This window comes from Dioscorea cayenensis, chromosome 17, assembly GCF_009730915.1.
Source record: "Dioscorea cayenensis subsp. rotundata cultivar TDr96_F1 chromosome 17, TDr96_F1_v2_PseudoChromosome.rev07_lg8_w22 25.fasta, whole genome shotgun sequence".
NCBI classification, from domain to species: domain Eukaryota; kingdom Viridiplantae; phylum Streptophyta; class Magnoliopsida; order Dioscoreales; family Dioscoreaceae; genus Dioscorea; species Dioscorea cayenensis.
In genome coordinates this window covers 21977227-22001591 of record NC_052487.1, presented here as the reverse complement: position 1 = coordinate 22001591, position 24365 = coordinate 21977227, and the positions used below count along the sequence as shown (strand labels likewise).

General features: G+C 35.1%; 5 protein-coding genes across 7 annotated transcripts; 1 reads left to right on the top strand and 4 right to left on the bottom strand.

The window, feature by feature from the left end:
• Nucleotides 1-205: 205 nt before the first annotated feature.
• Nucleotides 206-2811, bottom strand: LOC120280103 (uncharacterized protein At2g34160-like). Its single transcript, XM_039286838.1, has 5 exons — nucleotides 2580-2811; nucleotides 2112-2160; nucleotides 731-793; nucleotides 559-623; nucleotides 206-479 (listed from the first exon to the last, which is right to left on the bottom strand). Exons 1-5 carry the CDS (start codon nucleotides 2694-2696, stop codon nucleotides 384-386), a joined length of 390 nt encoding a protein of 129 aa, XP_039142772.1. The 5' UTR covers nucleotides 2697-2811; the 3' UTR covers nucleotides 206-383.
• Nucleotides 2812-2974: 163 nt separating this feature from the next.
• LOC120280101 lies at nucleotides 2975-5436 on the bottom strand. 2 transcript variants are annotated; one of them, XM_039286833.1, is made up of 8 exons: nucleotides 5298-5436; nucleotides 5068-5196; nucleotides 4776-4891; nucleotides 4201-4282; nucleotides 4036-4095; nucleotides 3834-3941; nucleotides 3455-3500; nucleotides 2984-3362 (listed from the first exon to the last, which is right to left on the bottom strand). In XM_039286833.1, the coding sequence occupies exons 1-8, from the start codon at nucleotides 5361-5363 to the stop codon at nucleotides 3127-3129; spliced, it is 843 nt and encodes a 280-aa protein (XP_039142767.1). In that variant the 5' UTR covers nucleotides 5364-5436; the 3' UTR covers nucleotides 2984-3126. The 2 variants fall into 2 exon arrangements, with proteins under 2 accessions (XP_039142768.1, XP_039142767.1); XM_039286834.1 differs by lacking the exons at nucleotides 3834-3941; nucleotides 4036-4095 and having other exon boundaries at nucleotides 2975-3362.
• Nucleotides 5437-6156: 720 nt separating this feature from the next.
• LOC120280102 lies at nucleotides 6157-8349 on the bottom strand. 2 transcript variants are annotated; one of them, XM_039286835.1, is made up of 5 exons: nucleotides 8141-8349; nucleotides 7022-7371; nucleotides 6673-6831; nucleotides 6514-6565; nucleotides 6157-6421 (listed from the first exon to the last, which is right to left on the bottom strand). In XM_039286835.1, exons 2-5 carry the CDS (start codon nucleotides 7339-7341, stop codon nucleotides 6332-6334), a joined length of 621 nt encoding a protein of 206 aa, XP_039142769.1. In that variant the 5' UTR covers nucleotides 7342-7371; nucleotides 8141-8349; the 3' UTR covers nucleotides 6157-6331. The 2 variants fall into 2 exon arrangements, with proteins under 2 accessions (XP_039142769.1, XP_039142770.1); XM_039286836.1 differs by lacking the exon at nucleotides 8141-8349 and adding an exon at nucleotides 7890-8013.
• Nucleotides 8350-15094: 6745 nt separating this feature from the next.
• Nucleotides 15095-16170, top strand: LOC120280690. Its single transcript, XM_039287618.1, has 3 exons — nucleotides 15095-15360; nucleotides 15457-15562; nucleotides 15678-16170. Exons 1-3 carry the CDS (start codon nucleotides 15209-15211, stop codon nucleotides 15960-15962), a joined length of 543 nt encoding a protein of 180 aa, XP_039143552.1. The 5' UTR covers nucleotides 15095-15208; the 3' UTR covers nucleotides 15963-16170.
• A 982-nt stretch (nucleotides 16171-17152) lies between these two features.
• On the bottom strand, nucleotides 17153-24005 carry LOC120281373 (probable cellulose synthase A catalytic subunit 1 [UDP-forming]). Its single transcript, XM_039288217.1, has 14 exons — nucleotides 23722-24005; nucleotides 22267-22462; nucleotides 21901-22088; nucleotides 21608-21728; nucleotides 21296-21482; nucleotides 20883-21149; nucleotides 20432-20777; nucleotides 20203-20340; nucleotides 19990-20115; nucleotides 19677-19889; nucleotides 19335-19599; nucleotides 18640-18836; nucleotides 18194-18544; nucleotides 17153-18017 (listed from the first exon to the last, which is right to left on the bottom strand). Exons 1-14 carry the CDS (start codon nucleotides 23800-23802, stop codon nucleotides 17430-17432), a joined length of 3264 nt encoding a protein of 1087 aa, XP_039144151.1. The 5' UTR covers nucleotides 23803-24005; the 3' UTR covers nucleotides 17153-17429.
• Between the last annotated feature and the right edge of the window lie 360 nt (nucleotides 24006-24365).

Sequence of the window (24365 nt, the reverse complement as noted above, 5' to 3'; positions counted from 1 at the left end):
CACTCATAATAACAACAGCTCCAAATGCTCTTTCATATATACATATAAACACTATCACGTTAGTAAATCTTTTCAGTTAAGGCATTTGATGCGCACAAGCTCCAAATCACAGCAACCGCTGCCGCGGGGATGATAACAATTAATAACACAAACCCCATAAAAATAAGAATGAAGTTAATTATTGCACAAAAGGATCCCAGAAACATCACATAAACCAGCCTCTCAATTAAAGAACCAAGAAATTGAAACTTTTACTAATATACGATCACCACAAGTTGCAAAGCTACAATAAATGATTAAAACAAAACTTAAAGAAAATTTATCATCACTTTTTCTTGTCCAGAGAAAACAAATTAAGTAATGCAAGACAAACAGATAAACACTCAGTTCTGCCCCTCAGCATCAGCCGCTTCCCTTTCCTCTGCAGCAGCGGCCATCAACTCATCGAAATTTTCTGTCTTACCCAATAAAATTTCGATCTGAACCAAGGAAGCAATTTAATTAGATTGAAAGCCATCAAGTTGACTTTGTGAATACTCATCAAGCATGCATGCATACCTTCGCTTTCTGAATGGGCCTGCCCCTTGTTTCATCCTTCATGTCAACAGTAGAGGTCATAATTTCTGCATAAAAAATAATTATAATTATAGTTAGATAAGAGGGCCAACTTTAACCATATGTCAGTGCACAAGATCGTGCAAGTGCCACAAATGGGGAGATAGAATCTTACTCTTCTCCACAGCAAGCCCATTATTCTTCAGGATCTCTGCAATGGTAACGACGGTGGCAATTGCTGGGGAAAAAGTTTTGAGGACATAAGTAACAATAAAGGGAGAGATAAGGTAAGTCAAAATGTGCAAGCAATCCAAAACTAGAAGAAAAGTTATAGAAAATGTAGCTCCTTAACTCAAGCAGCCACTAGCATGGGTTTGAGGTAAGATATCCAACTAATGACATGTAGAAGTTAGATAACAGAAAGGGCCATGACGACAAAAGCAACACTAAAGAAAAAACTTCTTTTTAGGTCCTCTATTTAATTATTGCACCAGCTTATAGTTCTTCAAATATGGAAAGGAAACAAAATCAAGGATAGTATATGGCTTATTTTGCCCATGAACATCCTCATGCCTTATCCAATACTGCCCAAAATTACCCTTTTAATCCTAATTTACTCCAATTATCTTACCTTGTGTGTTCTTCAGCTATGATTATAACCAGATCTCCATACTAAGTTGTCCACTTACATTGTATGTTCTTCATCCCAACAAACCTTTTTAATACTAACTTCCTCCATCACCATTCCTCGTGTATTCTTCATCCAATATTATACTCAGTCTTCATCATATTCTATTCTTCCATTCCCACCCCCTTCTCAATAAAAAATATGCCCCCTACCTCTAACTCTGACTTATTACAAAAACACTACCTTTTCAACCTTTGTTCTGCAGCATCCATCCATATTCTTCCCATAAAAATACTTTCTGTCTACACCATCTATTACCCTCATGTCTTCATCCATGTCACCTTTCAGCATACTACCATGTGCCAACAAAAAATTTAACACCCAAAAACGCAAATTTATTTGGCAAAATTAGTGTCTAAATAGAAGGATTTTTCTTATTCAAATATGAAACTACGAACATGTGTACAATTTAACTAGATTTAATATGTCACTACAAAAGGAAGGTTCCCTTGACCATGATGAGATCACACAAAGCTCTTCTTTTTTCTTTTTTTCTTTTTTTCTTTTTTAAATAGATAAACTATGACTTTATTAAGAACAAAAACGGTTACATAACGGCAAAGTCATGCTAACATCAGACAACACAGTCAAGCAAGACAGGACAACTAAATTGATGAAACAGACAAAGCCTTAACATAAAGGTTATTTCAAAGGAAATAAAAGCTAGGGGATTCTTAACATCGACATAAAAGGTATAAACAAAAAATATATTAGAAAGCATCAGCATGTCAAAATATTAAGCAAATGCAAAACAATACCAAGAAACTTATCATAATTTTTCTAATAAAAACATATGATTTTGCAACTAAACACTTTATTTTTCTTGTCTAAATATAGATGGTCATGAAGAGAGGAGAAGAATAAGTACCCATCCCAAGAGCAGAGAGCTCAACTTCCTCATGTTGTTGCATGTACCTCTGCATACATAAATTCAACCATCAATGCATAAACCGATCAAGCTCAATAAGAAATAGAAAAAAAAGGGGGGAAACGAAATATTAACAGAACCAAGAAAAGATCTATACCAAGTATTCTCCAAAATACAACAAACTGGATAAGAACAATACAAATAACACCAATCTAGAAAAATTCTGCTTCAAAGCTTAATAGATGAAAAAAATCTACGCAGAACCGAAAAGTTAATATAAATTCAGAGCCAGAAGACAACATCCCTGGAACTAAAGATTCGATTTTGATAGCAGTAGAGGAATAGCAGACAACATCAAAACCTAAACCAATCTATACACAAAAAGCCCAAACTCGAGGCAAGAGAAATCAATAGGAATTTCCACAAAAATCGAGAGAAAAAAAAGAACAAAACAAAACACTAGAGTACCTTGGCGAGGTTGACGTAAAAGAAAAGGGGTTTCTTGGTATTGGAGACCTGAATCCTGTTCTTCTTGTGAGTGTCGCTCACGTTGAGATTATTCACTCCCTCCGTAATCTCCTCCATTGACGATGCACGATCCGGAGCACCCGAACGCAAACCCTAACCCTAACCCTAGCAGTCACCCGGAGAACCAGAAAAGGGCGTGAGAAAGATAAACACGAGAAGAACTTTGTCCGTATCAAAATAGAAGCAATTATAAACAACAATGTGTTAGATAACGCCTCATCAGAGCCCTTGATCATCACAACCAACTTTCAATCCTGACCGTAGATTTCAATATAAGCCCTTTCCTAAAGAGTCACAATAATGTCAAATATCCATCCATGTATTTTTATTTTTTATCATTTATCAAATAATAATATAACAACAAAAATTTTATAAAAACAAAAAGAAGTACGTAATAATTCAACACTATTACATAAGCTGACAATTTTTTTTTTTTTTTTTATTTCTTAAAAGTTCACAAGGTTGGAATATAAGTATAGTGAGCTAATTAAGAAGAAGTTGAGGATCCTTCCTCAATTAACTGTTGATGAAGCTTCTCATAGTCTTGGATCCTTTTTAACCACTGGTTGGCAAGGTCACAGCCTGAATTTGCAGCAATCTGAAACTGTTCCTTTGCTATCTTTAATATATCTTCACTAGTCCTCTCAACTTTCTTACTTGTTCTTCCGGCGCACGGGCTCCTGCCTGATTCGAACCTAGTCACTGCTTCCGGGATGTCAAAGCCTGCAGTGAATAAATAGATATGTTCAAGGTGTTTTATTTATCATCATCGAATTTGTAACAAGTCAGAGATAATATCATTTCGACATAAATACCTTGAAGCAGAAGTGCGCCATATGCAATGGCTGCTCCGGCATGACCCTGACAAGCAAACAGTCATGAATTTCTACTAACAATTATTTTTGAACTCCTGGATCAGTACTCTCACAAAAAATATTCACTAAGTTTTTAACCATCAAGCATCCAGAGTCCTGATAGACATATATTTAGGAATAATTCAACAACAAACCAGTTAAGGGGCATACTGAATAGAAAGAATTATAACTTATTTACCAAAAAAAAAACATCAGCTTTTACCAAAAAACACAAGTTATTTATAACATACTACAATCGAATAGACTCATTCTGTTGGCCAAGCAAAGGGAGTTACAGTACAATGGAAATGAACTGGTGGTGAAAGGATAGTTTCAAAACCTTCTCCGATGCTCTATGAAAACACCACATGGCAGAAGCAATATCCTTCTCCACACAATCCCCAGTCAGATATACAGAACCAAGAAGATATAGAGCACCTGGATGCAACTAGAAGAACACATTGAATGAAGGAAAGAATGAGTTGACCGCCTTTCAAGATACAATAGAGAAAAGGTGAACCTTACTAAGACAGGAATGGTACCTGATCAACAGCCTTCTCCAAATAATAGAAAGCCTGTTGATCTGATTGAACATAGTCGTTCTAGGCAATTTAAACAAAATAAAAGGTCAATACTAACAATCAGGGAGAATTGACCATACAGTTAACAGAAATATTTGCACAACCAAGATTGCAGAAACCAACAACCTCAACCCGCATACGACACCCAAGTTCATATTGTGCATCCGCATCACCCATATTAGCAGCTTCCACAAGTAAAGCAGCTCCACTGTTTAAATGGACAGTTAAGGAATTGTTAGTGCTATGTTCACCCGGCAGCGTTTTGAGATAATTTTGAGCCTGATATAACTAAGCATCGGAATCATAAATGAATAAATGTCTTGTACATGCAATACAATTCAAGAATGTTCAAGATTCAATGGTTGCCACAAGTGTCCTTCCAAATTCATGAACAAATCAATATTTACCCAGGTGATTCAGCATTTTTGGTAAACAAATCTTAATTTTTGGTGTCTGACACCTGTATCCACATCTCCATGCTCCACATTGTCCTTCGACTGGAATGAGCAAGTGCGCTCAGTCCACTTAAATCTAACCAATCATGCTACACAAAATTGTTTTGGGCACAAAACAGCATTGAAAATTTTTCCAAGTCATTACCATGTATAAACAAAAAGTTACCATCAATGGTGTTCACAAATTACAGTAGAAAGCTAATCCATATGAGATATAAGAAACAAATGGGAAAATGAGCTACCCACATGAGTTTGCAGGCTCCCGGAACATGATACTTGAAATGCATTCTACCCAACCAGTATCTGGCATGTGTATTCATATTATCAATCTCTAAAGCCAACTCAAAATTCTCCTTTGCAGACTGTTACGCCAAAAAGGCATTGCTTAAAGTGAGAAAGAACCTGGCTTTGAACTAAAACCTAAAAGATGAAGAGAGAATGGGAAGTAAATATCAACAATCCTTTTTCTAACAAACATTTTTCAGTTAATGCATTGATAATCAATAAAGATTGGAACTTTTGATGCTGGTTTGCATACTCTTAGGAGAGGAATAAGGCGGGGGTCGTTGAGCTCAGTGTAGTCAATGACACGATCGACTTCCTGAAGGGCGCTCCAACCCTTGGCGACCAGTTCCATCGCCTTCTTGTTCCTGCTATGGATCCCTCTCTGCATCCTCACAAAGTTCCATTTTTTTGAATTGAATTGCTCCCAAAAAAGCAACAAATCGGAGAAAAACTGAAACCCAAGTGAATTTCAAGGGATCCTACCTGCTGATTGAGCAAAAGGGGTGAGACGTGCCGTTGTGCCGCCCGGGAGAACAACAACCGAAGCATCCCCGCGCTGTTGCTCAAGCAAGAGGGTTTTGGGGAAATCTCTTCTTCTTTTTTATATCTTTATTGAAAGCTTGTTTTTCACATGAAGGCCCCTTCTATTTTTATTATTTTTTTTTATTTGCACCAAAACCCTTATAAACTTCCTTATTTATGGTAACTTATATGCAGAAGATTGACTTATTGATCTCAAATAGTAGCAGTACCTAATTGTGAAACAATTATGAGAACAATTAATCATGATTATTATTATTATTATTATTATTATGTTTTTTTTTTGGAAACCGTGGATAAACCATTACTAAAGAGAGGAATTACAAATAAAACAACCCATTAAAAATAAATATCGACAACATATAACAATAGCAAAAAAGAAAAAGCGGAGAAATATAAAACAACAAGACCATGCCTCCTAGAGACCATAATACACAAAACTAAGAGCATAACAATAGGATTCGCTCCTTGCCTGCTTAGATAACCATGTTTCGTCTAATTTTGTTTGTTTTTTATGAAACTCCAAAATGTGCAAAAGTCCGCAACTCTTTCACATTTACTTCAAATTTTTCTTTGTCTTCTTCAATATTTGCTCATTCAAAGAGGCTATTTTTCTTTCAGTTTTACCATTTTTCCACAATTGTTGCATCTGTGATTCTGTATTTTTCAATGTAGGTCTTATCATAACACAACTTTGAACAAAAACAGATATTTACAAGGTAAATACAAGGCAATTTTTAGCCTTGAAAAGGGAAAATAAAAAGTTCTAAAATCATTGCATAAAATCAAAATCCATGTACAAACGAATTGAGAATGATTAGTATGTATCTATCTTTATGGGGAGCAAAAAAAAAGAAATATCTATCTGATTAGCCAATTTGATCAACACTGTACTGAAATGAATTGGAAAGAATTTATCACTGGAATCCTCCTCAAAATGCTTCAAAATCCTCATCAACAAAAATGTTGGTAATAAGTCAATCAGCACGAGGCGCTGCATAATGAGGGTATCGCGGAACATGTAGCCGATATGGTGATACAACCATGAAGGTCATAAACAATGTAATCTGCAACACAAATTAAACTTCAATAAAAATTTACTTGAGTAAATTGATCAATCTTAATCTGTACTGAAATTGATTGAAGATCTCAATCTTACCACCAGTGGAATAGTAAAGAAGCTCCATACAGGCCATAAGGCATATGAAAACCTGAAAATATGCCAAATTTTCAGTGACTGAGTCTTTTTTCTGATCCTTGACATCCTCAAAGTTCTACAAATAAGCAAAATGGAAGAAGAATAGATAATTCTACGTACAAGCAGAATGAGATGATACCGAGAAAAACCATTGCCGGTGCTGTGGGAGGTAATGCTTTGTATTTTTCACTAGTCCATGAGTATTTTAACGACGAGATTGCATGCAATATTATCCCCACATTCAAGAAGCTACCGATAAGCCCGAGGTACAAAGCCATCCTTCAAGCAAGTCATTACTAATGTTAAGGTGCAGCTATCATTCAGACATACTCCATGAAATATACAAATGTCAAGAAACTCACTAATGATTTATAAATACTAAAGGTTGTCAAATTAAATCTGTTGTTTTAGTGATGAAAAGAACATGTTATAGTAGTAGTAGTAAATGGAAGCTAACAACAAGTCAAACCTTTTGATTCTTTCATCCCACAACAAGATAGAGACAAGATTTGTGTTGCAGTCTCCCAAGTAGACAATGAAAGATGCAGAGACAATCCAAATGATGTTCTGAAATATATCGGTCCATGTATGTGGTCGTAAAGTAATGTGCATAGATGAGTATGACGACGTCTCTGAACATGCACCATCCTCAGCATCTTCATCATTGGATGCATATCCCTGATTGTATCTCTGTCTTATAGCTACATTGCTGAGGGGTGAACCAAGGTTTAATTCTCCACTAGAAGCTCTTCTCAAGTAAAACTCTCCACTGTATGTCCTCAACATCATCGAGGAACAAAAATATGCAAGAACACCAAACTGATTCAATATACAGAATAATTAGTTTAGCAATCTTTGAAATTCTAATAAAATCATAAATGTCCAACTTCAACCCAAGAAAATCAAAGACAGGGAAAAATGAGTGCCACATGTAATGCATTTTAAATACCATTTTAGATACTTTCAGTGTGATATTCTCAAGTTACTAAAGTATTTAAAGTTTGGGTACATCATAAGCATTTGAAAATCATAACAGAGAAGTTATGAGAATTGAAACAAGACTTGAATCAAAATCAAAGTTTTATCATTCAATGCATTTTAGAATTATAAGAAGCTTTCCACAATCTTCAGATAACACCTTCTTGCACTACCATCTTCATAGTCAAAGCATAACGATCTCTCAACTTCCTCAATTCTTTTAAATAACAATAACAAACCTAGTTTTTACCTAAAAACAGAAATCAAAATCTTATCTTTGCATAAAACCTCCCTTCAAAATGAAGAAAAGGGAAAGAAAGAAATAATAACAACAACAATCAGTACTCCAAAGCAAATACCTTAATGCTTTCTAAGCCTTGAGAGAGAGAGAGAGAGATCTTGAGAAGACTACAAGTACAAAGCCGTCACCTTTCCAGGATAAAAAGACCAAAACAATATTACAAACAACATTGGAAACCAAAAGAAAACATTTTTCCAGATTTCCAATAGACAAGAATAAGAACAAGGGACTTAAAAGAAGAAACCTAGCCTCCTTTTTTGATGAATACTAACAAACAATACAAAGAAATCGATTGAAAAGAGGACACACTTGTTACGTGTTCTTCTTGCCTAGGCTGGAATCTTCCTTTCTGGTCTTACAAGGAGGACACACTTGTTACGGAATTATCAGGAAAATACAGTTCCTGATAACATTCAAGGAAAGTATGCTAACAGATGAATCACATGATACCAAAACAGGACACAGGTGGGATTTTCACTGATGTGATTCGCTGCATCTTCTGAATTTGTATGGAAAAAATTAATTAAGAACATATATATATATATATATATTAAATGAATGGTTGAAGCATTGAAAAGGAATGAGGAGGTGTCTTGAATTGGAGGCTAAGTCACATGTGGAAAGCTGAATGTTTCTTTTTTTGAGTTGGAAATTTCTAGGTCAACAACAAAAAACAAACTTTTGCACTCCAATCAGCAGGAGTTTCTTGTTGAATTGGCACACTGAATGTTTCATTAGATCACAAGGAACTAAAATAAGAATTTGTGCAACTTTGCTGATGATCTTGGCAAGGTATAAGAGATAAGCATAAACATGAAACTGAAGAAATCAAATACAATGAGATCATATAAAGAGTATTCATCATTGCTATGAATGGCCAGTAAAGCTCAATTTGATTAAACCTAGGTATCTGAATTAATATGATTAATGAAAGGGAATGCTTCCATAATTCATCTTTATTTTTTCCGAGGTTTTTCATTGCATCAATAAATTAAAAAACAAATCATGTTTTCTGAGATTTGTGACATGAATAGAGGTAAAGATCGTTGCTTTTTGAGCTAAAATTCAACTCTTACTTCAATCAGAAATGAAGACGAAATCACAGATGCACTAAATCAATTGCAAAAGCTATAAATAATATCTAAAAATGCACACACACATTGAAACCCTAAACTTATAAAATAAAGAAATTAAGAGATTACATAAATGCTAAATTCATGGGAACAATAAAAAAAAAAAAAGAAAAACAGAAGGGGGAGTTGTTCTTACAGAGATCAAATGATTGTTCTAAAAGATTGAATCCATTAGTGGAGAAAATTGGGAATTAGGGATTCATATGTTGGTGAATCACGGATATATATACCTCAATTGGCGGGAAACTAACAACTAATTCAAACTGTCGCACTGATCTTATTCTTATCTATTTCATCAGTTGTTGCTAACGGGTTATCGGATCCATTATTTTGCTCACTTATCCTTTGTTATCTTGTTGTAGTTTTTTTTTTATTATTAAAAAAATACTGAACGTGATTTATTAATGATTTTTTTTATATTTATATACCATGCAAAGCTTCTATTTCCATATATATATATATATATATATTAACAAATACAACAAGCGTTAATTAATTAAAGAATGTGCGCACATGCTGAAAATTGAGGATCCAACTCGCGGAAACTACATATAAAATCCACCTTTTATAATGTATATAATAAAAATATCTACAAACATTAGTAAACATTAGCATATTTGAAAAAGTAAAAGAGAAAGAATAGGAGTGAACAGGGATCACGGGGTTGGAGGGATTTTAGGGTTAGGGTTAAAGGCTATTAGATGCTTACCTAACGTCCCCAAAAGACTAGCACTCATATATATAAATACACACACATGTTATAGTTAAAAAAAAAATATATATATATTAGTTTGGCTATAATTTTTTATATTTAACTCTTTCCAATATTAGAATTTTATATAATGAATACATGTTAGATAATCTAATCAGTCATTTTGTAATTTTAGGTCATTGGGGTTTATTTTTAATGTATTAATTGGGCTAAAGCAGCAATTTTTATTTTATAGAAATCAAATTTATGGACCAATTATTACAATTTTACTCTTGGTTTTATTAATTTTATAAACTTTTATAATTTAATCCATACTAATTGTATATATAAAATGTTGACGAGAAGATATGGCTTTCACACTAATATGGTAAAAATCAATCATAATTATTCTTATATATCTCAACTGAATCCTAACATTCAACAATCTAACAAATACATTTAATGCTCTTATATAATTTTTAATATCAAAAGAAATGATAGCTAAGAATTGATTATTCAGTGTTTCATATTACACTACATAAGAAAAGGTATATTTGATTGTGTTTAAAATAAATATCATATTAAACTTAATTAATAAAACTTTTATACAATAATTACTTGGCTAATTTTGGTAGGCTGAATCACCCCACCATTAGACTTTTCCTATATTAAAATATGCAAGTATTCTTTGCCTCTTCCTTTTCTTGACCCAATTCTATAATGAGATAAAAGAGAAATTAATCACATGAATCAAGGAAAAATTAACCATACTAAATATATAATTTATGACTTAACTTGTAAGATTGGTAATTCCTATTTTTGTAAGCAAATATAGTTTTTTTTTATAAGGATATTTATAGTAGTAAATCCCTTTTTTATTTTTAAGGAATAAGCAAACAAAAACTCTTGATAATTAAGATATATATTATATGGGTTTATAATTAAGATATATATCATGCTAGAGCTGGGTTGGTCTCTAATTTCATTACAACCAAATCCAAATAAAAAATCTTCATTGTTGTTGTTGTTTGTTTTTTTAAAAAGAAAGTTGGTTTAGGTATTGTTTATTGGGGTCCAGTACTAGAGTATTGTCAGAGAAGACAAATTCTTTACTCATCTGAAGTTACATTAAAAAAAATTTACCATTAATATATCATTTTGAGCGCTCACAACAACCCTTCATTACCCGTACCTCAATATGTTAGCCCATCTTATGGTTAATTCCTATTTGTTATTAAGTCATTATAATTGGTGCATCTCTGTATTTATTTGTTCTTTTAGCAGTTTTTGTCGCTTTTGTCAAAAAAATAAAAATAAAAATAACGATCAAAGATTTTTTTTTTTTTTTGAAAAAATAAACAAACCACAACAGCCAAATAATCATTGTTGTGGGAGGGGGTTAAATCCTCAATGTTTCATTTGGGAGGAAAATGATACCTATTAAAAAAAGCACAAATTAAATTTTTTTCCCCAAATAAAAAGGATAATTTATGCTCATATGTCCATAATTTATAATACCCCTTTATTAAACTTTCCATTATATTATAAAATATATAAATGCAACTATTATTATAAACAAAATATCCCAACTAATAAATCATATGTGATAAGATAATAACAGTAGATAAGTCAGAGTGGATATATATGAGGATTTCAAGTCCTTTTCTCTCATTTAATGGTCCACAGTGGCTTATCAGTTATCAGTACCCATTTTAATTGGAATTCGACACATATTATGTTGCCGGTCACGTTTTTAACATGCTAAGGTTCCCCACCGTTGTCCCCCTTCCTTTTTTGAATATATATATATATTTTATATATATATATATATATAAATATATAATTTAAAATTTAAGTTAACCATAAAGTGCATTGTCTACGGACATTGACAAGAGGACAGAGTGATTCTAATAAATCTTAGCTCCAGATGTGGGTTTGCAATCCAAATCTCATGTTATAAGTAAAAGCTCATTAGTTAAACGATCATTTCGGATGATATTGTATTTATCATATTTGTAAATAAATAAAAAATAAGCATGCATTCTTCCTTTATCATCAAACTTAAATTTTAGGTTTATATCAGGAGTTTTTTTTTTCTCTCTAGATGATGGTGTGTGTTTCTTTTAACATGATTGTAAATATTTTTTCACGTAAAGTTTAAATTTAAGAAACTTCTATGAAACTTCTATGAAAGTTCTATGAAAGCGGGTATTTATGATTTTTGTCCAACCGACACTGAAATTGCACCAACTTCAATAACGAGAGCTTGAAAAAAAAATTATGTCTAGGGCCAATCCTGTAAAATCAATAAATAAAATACAAATATACATCATCTTTAATAGTAAAATAATTTTGGTGTTAGTTAACTGTTGTGCTTCATCAAAAGAGAAGATTTTTAACAGTGTCCCTTCTCTTATAATTGTAATCTGGATTCTCTCTTTACCCTTTTTAATTCTAATCTCACCTATCACTCTCAAGTTATTTTTTTTTTAATTATTTTTCATTGTCTGCGGAAATCTAGTAGGTGTCCGCATATGAAGTTAAATATATATATATTATTATATTTTTATCATAGGTAGACTTTTGCAAATAATATTTTTTGTCTTATTGTAAAAATAAAATAAAATACATGATAGTTATTGATTCCATTATTCTCTTACCAACCTTTTTAAAAGCAAGAAGATCTAAAACATTGAATCCAGGGATAAAATTGAAAATGAAATATCGATGTCCATATCAAAATAAAAATAGACAATTAAATATATATATCAATAATAATGTATATATAATGATAAAAGAAATCTCAAAAAATAATTTATGCCAACTATTTGGGGGGAGACCTGTTTGGGACAAAAAATGTCAAGAATGTCTTATGATATAAAATAAAAAAAATAAAAAATCTTGGATACATTCTGTTAGTGCAACCGCACTATTTATTAGTATGATTTGACACCTAGACCAAGTGACGTGGTAACTAAGGTGACAAAGTATAATTGATGATGTGACAAGCATGGTAACATGGCAAGAAGACTTGGAGTGCAAGACAAACATCTTGAAGATCTTGGTGGAGCTATTTTTAGTAAGTCTATAACATAGAGGCAAATATCTTGAAGATCATGGTGAAGCTATCTTAAAGATCTTGGTTGAGTTATTTTTGGCAATGCATTACAACTTGAAGACAAGATAATATCAAGACCATACTTAGAGAGATATGATTGAAGACTAAATATGGTGGAGCTTAATTAAAGAAAGATCTATTCATGGTGTGAATGAAGGAGATATGATTTGAAGAATCCTTGATGATTGAATTGATTGATTGAAGATGTATTGAAGGCAAGATTTGAGGACCAAACTTGGGTGAATTGAAGATCAAGTTTGGAGAATCTTTGAAGACCAAATTTAGGTGGATTGAAGACTAAGTTTGGCAAGTTTCATGGAAGACGCACAAGGACGTGCGCCCCTTGCGAGGGGACTGCATGATGAGGAACTGAGGAGGTAGGCTAGTTGCCGGCAGTCGGAACCAAATCGACTCGGACTAAGTATGACCGGGAGGTTGATGGGTCTTGAGGTCGTCCGCAACGTAACTAGAACTCAGTCAAGTTAGCAGTCAGGGCCATGTTGCAATTCATGTTACAACAAGAGTTGCAACAGCTAATTTCGGCAGGTTTTTAAATTAGTAACCGCGGAGATTCTAAAAGAGGTATGTGCTATATTTGAGACGTTGATGCGTTTATATAAGCTACCTTGCTCGTAGATTGTAAGTGTGACTCTTGAGTGACTCTTGGAGGAGAGTGTGTGAGCACCAAACAATCTAGAGAGGGTAGTGATCTTTATTGTTGAGAGTGTGAGTGACAAGTGTTTGTACTCATCTATTTTTACCTCTTTTAGTGAATTGTTTATCTCCGGGCTTGCCCCCCCAGACATAGGTGAGTGGACGCCGAACTGAGTTATTAACGTTGTGTGTCTCCTTGTGTTTGTTTGTGTGCTTTTTCTTTATTAGTTTATGTGAGACTTTTATGAGTGCTTAAGTGTTATCTAATACCCACAAACCACACCGGAGGAACTAACACATTCAAACATCCAAAACCAAACTAACAGCAACATAATCAATGAAATTGAAAGAGAGTTATTTCTCAACGACCATTCCATGGTACTCTGTTTCCCACTCTGTTTCTGTGCCACCAATGTCTCAAAAAAGCAGCTCAAGTACAACCACTAATTACACGCTGTTTCATGTCTATATTTATTTTCATAACATAAGATTAAAATACATTCAAATATATATATATATATATATATTATAATTATTTTGTGGAGAAAATTTTAATGATGGGCAGGGTAGTTAAAAACAGAGAGCGAAGAAAATGCTCTGTTTTGATAGCAGAAAAATTCAAAACTATGGGCAGGGCATACAGTTCCATCAGTGGTTTTGGTACCAATTCATGATTTCATTAAATGCACGTCAACTTCAACAATAATCATTAATTTCAATGCTTTCCTAATCACAGCTGAGTTGGATTTTTCACGAAGTTTCATGATATGTTAAACGAGCGAAAAAAAGCAAATAATAATCAAAATTAATACAGCTAAGAGAAAGTAGTTGGGTTGGCCATTAATGCAGTGATAAGATTAAACAATGGTACAATGATAAATAATCATGGGTGGAATGTAGAACTGTACAAGAGCTGGGTTATCCGTCTAAACGTGAAAATCTACTCGAAAATTAAAAAGACTTAGATAAATATATAAAATTCAATGGTTTAGCCATAAAATATATTTATTAATTAATTTTATATATACTTATATATAACATAGTAAAGTTTGAATTGTAATTGATTATTTATTAATTAGTTATATATATATTTATCTATTATTGATTATCATTAATTATAATGATTGAAATTTTACTTGTTGTAATTGAATAAAGATGTGCATTTAGTATTTTAATTTTAAAGTATTTTATAGAATAATATTTGATCATATTCACATATTTATATTATTGTTAAATTTTTTATAATTTATTTTTTATTTGATAAAAAATCTATTTTGACGGGTTTATGCAAGGACAGGTTATTCTGATAAAAATTAAAGCCAATATTTTTAATTAAAATCAGGTTTAAATAAATTTAAATTTTTAGTAATTATAGACTTAAACCGATCAGCCCCCATGAACAGGCATAGTGGAAAGAGAGGTGTAACTCAACTCAATAGAGGTTTACTTTGCAATGCTCAGTTAAAAAAAAAAAACACTTAGTTTAAAAAAAAATAAACCACGTGGATCCACGTGTAAATGGTTTTCTAAGTCACCGCTTATCAGCTATTTTGGCACGTGTAACTCAACCAAAATATCATCATGTCATGCAACTGTGCAAAGTGATCACGTCTCTAATCTTTTTCTATAAATACAGTTACTTTTCCGTAATCATAGCTCAAGTTCTGGTCCTTATTCATTGCCTTGAAATCCTCTTCTCCATTTGACCAAACCTTGGCTCTTGCTTTTCTTTGAGTTATCTCTTTTGTAGAAATTAAAGAATTCTTAGGAAAAGATTAAGGATGTTGGACAAGGGAGTTGCTCTGTCTTTGACTTCATTGAATCACATATCACTTGTGTGTAGATCAGTGGAGGAATCACTTGATTTCTATCAAAATGTTCTTGGTTTCTTCCCAATCAGGAGGCCTGGTTCTTTTGATTTTGATGGTGCATGGTAAGTTCTATATTCTTGAGAAAACATTAACTTTTTGGTTTTGGTTTTGGTTTTTGATATGAAAACAGAATTCATGCAGAATTATTTCTGTTGTAGGCTTTTCAACTATGGAATTGGCATCCATTTGTTGCAATCTGAAAATCCAGAGACCATGCCAGAGAAAACAGAGATCAATCCTAAAGATAATCATGTTTCCTTTCAGGTATATATGATGAATTCACTGTGAATGAACACATCCCATCTTTCCAAAATTTCAATTATTAATTAATTACTTGCTCTGTTTGTTTTCATTTCCTTTCCTTTCCTTTCCTTTTTAGTGTGAAAGCATGGCAGCAGTGGAAAATAAACTGAAGGAAATGGAGATCCACTACATACAGAGGAGAGTGGAAGAAGGTGGTATATTTGTAGATCAACTATTTTTCCATGATCCAGATGGTTTCATGATTGAAATTTGCAACTGTGACAACCTACCTGTGATTCCTCTTGCTGGTGACACAGTCAGGGTGTGCAAAACAGTCAGTTTACAGCAGAAACAACACCACCAACAGCAACAGAAGCCACAATGTCATCCTGCTTCCATTCAGATCATGGATGTAGTTTAATTAATTCATCTTTTATGTTCCTGTTCCTGTTCCTGTTCCTCTTCCTCTTCCTCTTCTTGTGTGCTTTCTTCTGGGGTGGTTGTTGTTGTTGTTCTTGTTGTTTGGTCATTTGATGATGATGATGATGATGTGATATAATGTACTACTTTCTTTTGCTTGGAATAAAGGTGGTGGAGAAGTGAAAGCTTCTTACTCTGTTTTCTTGTGACGTTTTTATGTGCTACTACTTTGGTTTTAGCGATGGTTGGTTGATGTAACTTGTTTATTTATTAACTTCGTGGGTTTGTGGAATACATCAATCAGATAATCAAATATATGAGTTTGTTATGTTATGTAGCAATTTCATACGGTCCATGATTAACGTCCTGTTCAATCAAAACTAGTAACAAAATCGAAGTACTCCAAAAGTGACGGTCAAAGATTAGAGATGCAGGGATTTTCCGCTTCCAAATTTTTGAGAGAGATATTTGTCATGGTCAATCTCCCATAATCGGACTTTATTTATACATATCAGTGGTAAGATAATAAGATATATATATTATGAGGCTTGTTACTGAAAGTCTAAAAATCTGAAACATTACTAATAAATACAAAAAAAAAAAAATTTTAAAACCCAAATATTTAACTTTTATAATCTAATATTCATATTAAATTTTTAAACAAATAAATAAATAATGATATGAGTTATTTTTATTCGACAAATCTTGCAAAGTTCTTGTAGAAGATCCTACAAGAACGAGGCAGGAAATGCCCTCCTCATCACCGTCCCCACAAAACAAAGATATTTTTCTCCGTTCTCCACCTCACGAGGGGTTATTTAGGAGATCCATGCTCTGACAGAGTAGGTCCCCACAAAACAAAAAAAAAACAAGGATTTTTCGTCACTCTTAACATTGACGTGTAAGATCTCGGTGTCTGTGATTTACAGCACAAACTACAACAACATCACCATCAAGAGTACAAATTACAGCAAAATGAATATGTTGTTTCTAGTACAAACTACAACAACCAACGGCCATCTGATTCCCTACAAGAACACCTCACCAATAGTACCGACTAGTAAATGAATCCCGCCCCCACTTGCTCCACTCTTTCACGATCTACCAACACATCTTGAAAATAAAAAAATAAAAAAATGTTATCTCACTGTTTATAAATTTACTGCATCATGACAAATACTGTTGTTCACCTTCAAAGACAACAAACATTCGCACTCTCTCATAAATAATAACTTCAACATCATGATGTTCTTACAAAATATCTTTTATAACTTATAACAAAAGTCACTGTCCACCACATGGAAAGAAAATGTAACATGAAATGAGTGAATGATAACTGAAGAAAAAAGGTCCACTGCTTGAATTCCTCCGCTGCTAATAAATAGTTGCTACTTTGGTATTTACAAGATGATTGCAGATGCATGAACTTGTTCTTCTCCTCCAGAAATATGTATATGTTTGAAAAGAATTAACAGTTGATACCGCATTGTCCGGCTGCAGCTGCCTTCTGAGATGGACCGGTGAACGGATCAATGCGCACCCACAACAACGAGAAGATGGAGGCAATAAGGAGAGACCAGACAATGACGATAGTCGGAGTCCTGTTCTGTCTGCCCAGGAGACCTTTGAGGAATGGATAGAGATGGACAATCACCCATATAGCGAAGAAGAGCTTGCCAAAAAGTGGCCCCCAAGACTGGTAGCCACTGTTGATAGCATAGGACACACCTGCAACTATCCCTACTATGTTGATCACAAGCACAGTGGTTGGAGGAATGAGAAGAGATGTCCATTTGAACACATAGAGCTCTGCGAAATCTCCATCTTCATCTGATGCCTTTGATGTCACAGTGAAATTGGTATCAATTCCTGCAAGCACCTTTAGCAGTCCTTGGAACACGGCGAAGAGATGGGCGGATGTGCCACCAATCACCCAGAACTGCTCATTCCTCCACCAGTCATCAATACCCACACCACTCCATCGGAGCTCCAAAATTCCAGTTGCAAAGATAGATGCAAAGAGCAGAATAAACCATATGCCAGCATAGTTGCTTATCTGCATGCATGACCACAAGCAGCAGATAAGTTCAGATAGTTCAGACAATGAAAGAATTAACGCTGTACTTCAGGCAATACATGTGGTATGAACTAAAGAGAAGTCACTGAACTATATCTTTGATCATCGACACATACTGGTAGATGAATAAAGGATGGTGATGAACTGTTACTGACCTCTGGGATAATGAATTTTCCAGTGAGAAGACATATGGCTGGAAGAACACAGTAGGCAACCAGCGGAATAGATGTAAGGGGATACACAATGGTGTTGATGTAAGCAAGCCTCTCAAGCAGCTTTAGCCTCCCACTGTAGCCATACCAAATGGGACAATGCCTACTGAGCAAGATCTCAATTGATCCCAAGGCCCATCGAAGCACTTGGTTAAGACGATCAGAAAGATTGATTGGGGCAGAACCCTTGAAAGCAGGACGAGGTGGCATGCAATAGATCGATATCCAACCTCGAGCATGCATTTTAAATCCAGTCAAGATATCTTCAGTAACGGAACCGTAAATCCAACCAATCTGGTGAAAAGAATTAAACAAAACAACTATCAGTACAATTAGTAACACCGCAACAAGTAATGAGATGATAGGTATTGAATGTTTCTCCAGCTAACCTCTTTTCCCCACTCAGTTTTATCCTCATACCCGCAGCTAATAACATGGATGGCCTCTTTCAGCAGGGAAGAGGGATTTGTTGATGGTGGTATGCCTCCCTGTTCCATGAAGGTTGATGCAATGAAAATGGGAGACTGACCAAATCGTTTTTCTAAACTCCTCTGAGACATAAGCAGTGACCTTTCATCCTCGTACCCTGAAAAAGCAAATGATGCAAGTGTTCGCCATTAGCTTAAAATTGTTTGTGCACAGAGGCTGAAGATAATGTGCATGCAGATACACAGCTTATGGCATATTAGAATGAGTACAGGGGGCAAATAAAAAAAAAAATCCATCTGTAAACCTGAAACCATTACATGTAAAGGCCAAATCAACAGGTTTAAAGCTATAAATATTTTTTTTTTTATTGTGCCAGATGGCATTTTGTCATTGAAAATAATTAAAACAAGGTACGCATACCCAATGATTAGGCAGATTATATAGAGCTAATATAACTTTTAATAAGTAAAACTCAAAGCAATATCTGTTGGTGTTGAGAGGTCTCAGTTGTGCCGATGATTTATATAGAGTAGCAAAAACATAACTCTTTCACCAAAACAGACTACCAAGAGAAGAAAAACAGATGCATGAGAACCCATACTTCATGTCTACTAAAAAATAACTAAAATCGCTGAAATTTGTTAATATAACTTACCCTCTACACCCTCTTCAATGTCTTCCATATTGAAGATAGGAATTGTGGATTCAGTTCTCTTAACAGCCCGTTTCTTGTCAATGTACTCCTTGCTCCCCTTTTTCCCCCTCTTTCTTGATCCACAACAGCTCTTAAAAACTATGTTTGGTTCCAAGTCGGCCTCAGTCAAGACAGGATCATATCCGTAAAGGGCTTGCCTATTGAAACAGCAACCTGTTCCCACGTACACAGGGCCTTGGATGCCATCCAAACCTTTCAAGTTGATCTGCAGAACATCACCGTGATAAGCTAAAATCCTGCCAAAGAAGAGAGTATGCAAAATATAGAAGAGGATTTTCTTACATCAAAAAAGACAATATTGCGATTGGCATATCGATCATGCAAGTCAATGCCATCAAATCTCTGTGGAAACTGAACATAACATGTCTTTTTTCCAAGGGCTGGATCCATCATGAAACACATTGCTTCCCGAAGAGCTTTGCTGTTATTGAAATAATGATCACAATCCACATTCAGAAGATAGGCGCCGTTGGTTAAGACAGCAGATACACGAATCTGGCAAGCAGAATTCATGACAGATCAAACCACATATTATTAGCACATGCTTATGTACAAGACATGCATAATTGCATAAGAATAAAAAACAGATACAGACCAAAGCATTCATTGCACCGGCTTTCTTGTGATGCTGGAAACCTGGTCTTTTCTCACGAGAAACATAAACAAGCCGAGGAAGTTCATTGCCATCAACATCCAGCCCTCCGCTGTTCCCCAAGAAAACCTGTTTCCCCAACAAATATGAAACATCATTGATAAATGGCATGAAACGATGCAAGTGTTGCTGTTCTATCAGAAGCATAAGATATACCTGAATCATGCCAGGGTGGTCTCTTGGGTTGTTTCCAGGCCAAGGAGTGCCGTCCTGCATGGTCCAACCTTCTTCTGGCATTTTTTGTGCTTTGGCAACAAGTGCATTTATTCGTACTTTGAACTCTTCATACTCCCTCTGAAATAAACAGTTTAAGAGTTAATGTGTACTCAGATTCTTTATCAAGTACTTAGCAATACACAATGATGGATATAAACCTCACACATACCTTCATTGCACGCCGCTCTTTCACAAAAGAGGGCTGGATTTTGTCCTTCAAGTAATCTATTTTCTGAGCAAAATAAAACTCTGGAGCCCTAGGTTCAATATTATGTTTCTTGCAGAAAGGGACCCACTTTCTAGCAAATTCAGAAGTCTCACATAGGGCTTCAAATGTCAGCATTGCTGACCCATCATCAGAAACATAGCATGAGACTTTATCAACTGGGTAGTCCACAGAAAGAATAGACAGTACAGTGTTGGCAGTGATTAGGGGAGGTTCTTTGAGAGGATCCACAGTACTGACAAAGATATCAATAGGAGCTAGCTGTGAAGGTTCTCCTTCTCTGTCATACCTGTTAGATGTATTGAATGAATTAGCAAGACAAACTACCACAAAAGCTAAAGGCATGACAAGACATACTCCAAAAGAAACATGAATGCACAAAGCTACGACTAACCTCAATGCAAGCCTCTCAAGATACGTTTCACGGTTGATTGGATACCACTTTGGGAACTGATCCAGGAGCCAAGACAAAGCAAACCATATCTCACATATGACAGATGTTAGCCACAGAGGGTAGGCATCTGAAACTGGATGAGTGACACGGTACTGGAAGAAGAAACACAGAATGATAAGCCGAAGGATGATCACCACTCGGTAAAGGTTAAGTTGGTTAGAAGGAATAGGCACTGTGCGATTCAAAGGTTGGCGAGCATCATCAGACCTGCCAGAATGGTGACAAAAGGTTAACTTGATAGAAATTCACGTTGAGAATCTCATGTGTGAAGCACTTCACTGAAAATGCACCAAGGTAGAACAGAAATATGGAAACATCACACAGTGCCTAGAATATAAAGTTACAGGACATACATTTGCAGATCTTCTCCATTTGAACCTGTTCCTTCTGCATCTCCTTTCCCATCAGTATATTTGTTGGTCACCTGCACCATGTTCTTTTCCTGCTTAAGTTTCCAACCTTCAACTCTTTCCTTCCAGTCAACACTTCCAAGGCCATATGTGTTCAAGTCCTTTGAGGGATCTACTATTCTCACAGGAACTGTCATAGTATCCACATAAAAAATTTAAGACAATTGAGGATGAATCTTGTTAGTGATTCACAGTATTGAAAGTTATGAGTAGCTTCACTTGAAGTGTCATTCCAGTTCAAACAAGATTGTGTACCTGGTTGGCTGGGATCGACATAAGAGAGTGAATGGCCACGCCTCTCACCAGAACCTAAAGGACCTGACTGACTGCGAATAGACTGACGATCAGGACTAGCATCAGGTATTTCACCAGAAACCTGAAATTATATAGTATGCAGGACATTATTGTATCGGTTATGGAAAAACAAGAATAAAAAGCAAGAAGACAATCAATTGTTGCATGTAAGTTTACTACAAATAGCAGAATCCTGCAGATAGCACCTAGTTAGAGGTATATAACTTGAAAACAATTCACTTGTTTTCTCCTACCTGAGGCCCATTTGTCAGACGCGGTATTCTGTGAGATTCATGCCTAGAAGATGAAGACAAATCAACATCTTCCCCAAGGCCTTGGGATTGCCACTTGCGTGCAGCCTTGCCATTGCCTTCATGACTGAATTCATTATCGAGGTCATCAGTATCTTCCTCATCATCATCCCCATCGACCCTAGGACTCCCTGAAGCTCAAGGTAGAGAATATGTTAGTTAGAGGTAAGAGTTCCAAAGAACAAAGTCACTGACAATGATATAGTACATAAAAGGCTCACGTAGGAAGAAAACATCTTGGGAAGTGCAATTGACTAAATTTAAATATTAAAAAAATAAAATAAACTGTAAACTGAGGAAGAAGTGTACCTTTATGTCTCTTATACCTAGTCTTGCACTGAGGGCAAGACTGATTACCATCTTTCCTCTCATACTCATAGCAAGGCCGACAAACAGGGAAAGCACACTCATTGCAAGCTACAAAAACATCTCCTGTGGCAGTAAGCCCAACAGTATCACCACAAATCTGACAGATCTGGCCATTCATGTTTTTCAGCGGTTTTGGCTGTGTGAACAACGTTAATGAAGTTAAGATTTGTGAATTCAACATGGCTAAAACAAAGCATTCTTCACACAATGACCATGTTTTTGCTTGATTATTGATTGTGCAAAAATATAGATTAAACTTGACAGGAACCAACATACATATGAAGGCTCAACCAGATAACTGGAACATCTAAACATGAGATAACTATGCTGCATTTCACTTCTCAACACTTACATTACATTGCATCATATCTTCAATTTAATGTTCCAAATTATGTTCATGCAAAAATTAATATGACATAGTGAAACTAGTATTCAAGTGAATGAACACGCATTTGGATTTAGACAGCAGATGCAAAACAAAGAACTGATGTGACAACTAATAATTTACAAAATAAAAAAGTTTTTTTTCCTACAACTACTGGACTCCAAAGTCCAAACACATACAAAAGGATTTGATTCAGTGAAAAAACAACGAAAGCCTAGCAAAAAAAGAGTAACATGATCCATGCAAAAGGAAAAAAAATATATATTTAAGATGTCAACTTCTGTATAAACAATCAACAGTACCACGTCTGCGGTCTGCATCAAACAACCAGAAATGACTAAGAAAACACAAACTAATATAAAATGTCAAAAGCTGATAATAAGGGTTCAGCAAAGATGGTAGAAAACTAAAAAATTCCACCAGCGTTCAAACAAAGATGTAGCTTTCCTAACTTCAAACTTGGAACAAAAAAGAAATCCATCACAGGAATCCAAACAAAAAGCATCGATTATTTCAAGAACACTGAAATGCAGCTTATTTTACAAACTTCAACAACCCTGAACACATATGCTATAACTAATCAAGACCCAAGACTCTCAACAACAATTGAAACTATGTTCATATGCACCCCACTAAAAAACAGAATAGTGATCCTGACCAGATCTTCACCATCCAGGAAGGAAAATTGTTAGATTTCCATGATTTCCGACCATTCCAATCATGAAGAACTAGTTCAAAATCAATGCTCAGTCAGATCAAGTCAACCACCAATGAATCCAATCACTTAACACAGAAAAAAAAGGGGAAAAAAGGGAGAATTTTCTTCTCAAAATTTTCCAAAATTCAGGCAACTTGAGAGAAACCAACGAACACCCATTCTAAGATTTCAACAAAAAAAATCACAAATCAAGCACAGCCAAATCCATCAAACAAAACTAAACAGCAAAGGCAGAAACCAAAGATTGAAACTTTATTCATTGAAATCCAAATGGGGATCGAGATGCACTCACCCCACCATCCCCTTCGTGGCGAATCAACACCAGCTCGTTCCTCTTGTGAGATCCCGCAACCATCCCCGCATTCGCCTCCATGACCTCCAAAAACTATACTTTTTCTCCCAAATTTCCCACAATCCCACCAAAATCTTCAAAACAACATCAAAATATATGCCCTAAAGGGAAAGATCTCTCCTTTCTCAGCAAGAATGGATGAAAATCCAGAGCTGAAGATCTGAAGAGCTCTCTCCCTCGCCTTTGCCTCTCCGCTCACTCTTCCCTTCTTTCCTTTGCTCAACTAATACTGCTTACTATAACTATTTCTTTAAAAAAAAAAATTATATCAATATTTGTTACCGGCTGGGCCGGTAACCAGTGAAACACTTCCCGAACTCATCATCAGAGCCGTTGGATAGAGATGAGATGGTCAGGATCGTTTAATCAAAGGTCCGCAAGCGGTCGTTGCAACGTCTGGGAGCACTAGCGTCGTTGTCCTGTGGGCTGTTCACAGGCTGTCACCAGTCGGTGACCGGCAGTAGCCGGTCACATGTGATGACGTCGGCGCCGAATAGGACAAGTACTGCAATGGATCTGTCGGTGGACTCAATCCCCTCTCGGCAAAAGCCCTCCCGACTTCACTTTATTACAATATTGCCATT

What these genes read in the sequence shown, in the direction of transcription:
- LOC120280103 (XM_039286838.1), bottom strand. Translation starts at nt 2,696, where the DNA reads ATGGAGGAGATTACGGAGGGAGTGAATAATCTCAACGTGAGCGACACT. An exon ending in TTTACGTCAACCTCGCCAAG is followed by an intron (nt 2,161 to 2,579) that starts GTACTCTAGTGT and finishes TTATGTATGCAG; the next exon opens with AGGTACATGCAACAACATGA. An exon ending in GCTCTCTGCTCTTGGGATGG is followed by an intron (nt 794 to 2,111) that starts GTACTTATTCTT and finishes CTTTTTCCCCAG; the next exon opens with CAATTGCCACCGTCGTTACC.
- LOC120280101 (XM_039286833.1), bottom strand. Translation starts at nt 5,363, where the DNA reads ATGCTTCGGTTGTTGTTCTCCCGGGCGGCACAACGGCACGTCTCACCC. An exon ending in GCCTTATTCCTCTCCTAAGA is followed by an intron (nt 4,892 to 5,067) that starts GTATGCAAACCA and finishes TTGGCGTAACAG; the next exon opens with TCTGCAAAGGAGAATTTTGA. An exon ending in TTCATAGAGCATCGGAGAAG is followed by an intron (nt 3,501 to 3,833) that starts GTTTTGAAACTA and finishes TTTGCTTGTCAG; the next exon opens with GGTCATGCCGGAGCAGCCAT.
- LOC120280102 (XM_039286835.1), bottom strand. Translation starts at nt 7,341, where the DNA reads ATGATGTTGAGGACATACAGTGGAGAGTTTTACTTGAGAAGAGCTTCT. An exon ending in TGGGATGAAAGAATCAAAAG is followed by an intron (nt 6,832 to 7,021) that starts GTTTGACTTGTT and finishes ACTTGCTTGAAG; the next exon opens with GATGGCTTTGTACCTCGGGC. An exon ending in GGTATCATCTCATTCTGCTT is followed by an intron (nt 6,566 to 6,672) that starts GTACGTAGAATT and finishes GCATATTTTCAG; the next exon opens with GTTTTCATATGCCTTATGGC.
- LOC120280690 (XM_039287618.1), top strand. Translation starts at nt 15,209, where the DNA reads ATGTTGGACAAGGGAGTTGCTCTGTCTTTGACTTCATTGAATCACATA. An exon ending in TTTGATTTTGATGGTGCATG is followed by an intron (nt 15,361 to 15,456) that starts GTAAGTTCTATA and finishes TTTCTGTTGTAG; the next exon opens with GCTTTTCAACTATGGAATTG. An exon ending in ATAATCATGTTTCCTTTCAG is followed by an intron (nt 15,563 to 15,677) that starts GTATATATGATG and finishes TTTCCTTTTTAG; the next exon opens with TGTGAAAGCATGGCAGCAGT.
- LOC120281373 (XM_039288217.1), bottom strand. Translation starts at nt 23,802, where the DNA reads ATGGAGGCGAATGCGGGGATGGTTGCGGGATCTCACAAGAGGAACGAG. An exon ending in CCGGTGCAATGAATGCTTTG is followed by an intron (nt 19,890 to 19,989) that starts GTCTGTATCTGT and finishes TCTGCTTGCCAG; the next exon opens with ATTCGTGTATCTGCTGTCTT. An exon ending in AAACTGAGTGGGGAAAAGAG is followed by an intron (nt 18,545 to 18,639) that starts GTTAGCTGGAGA and finishes TCTTTTCACCAG; the next exon opens with ATTGGTTGGATTTACGGTTC.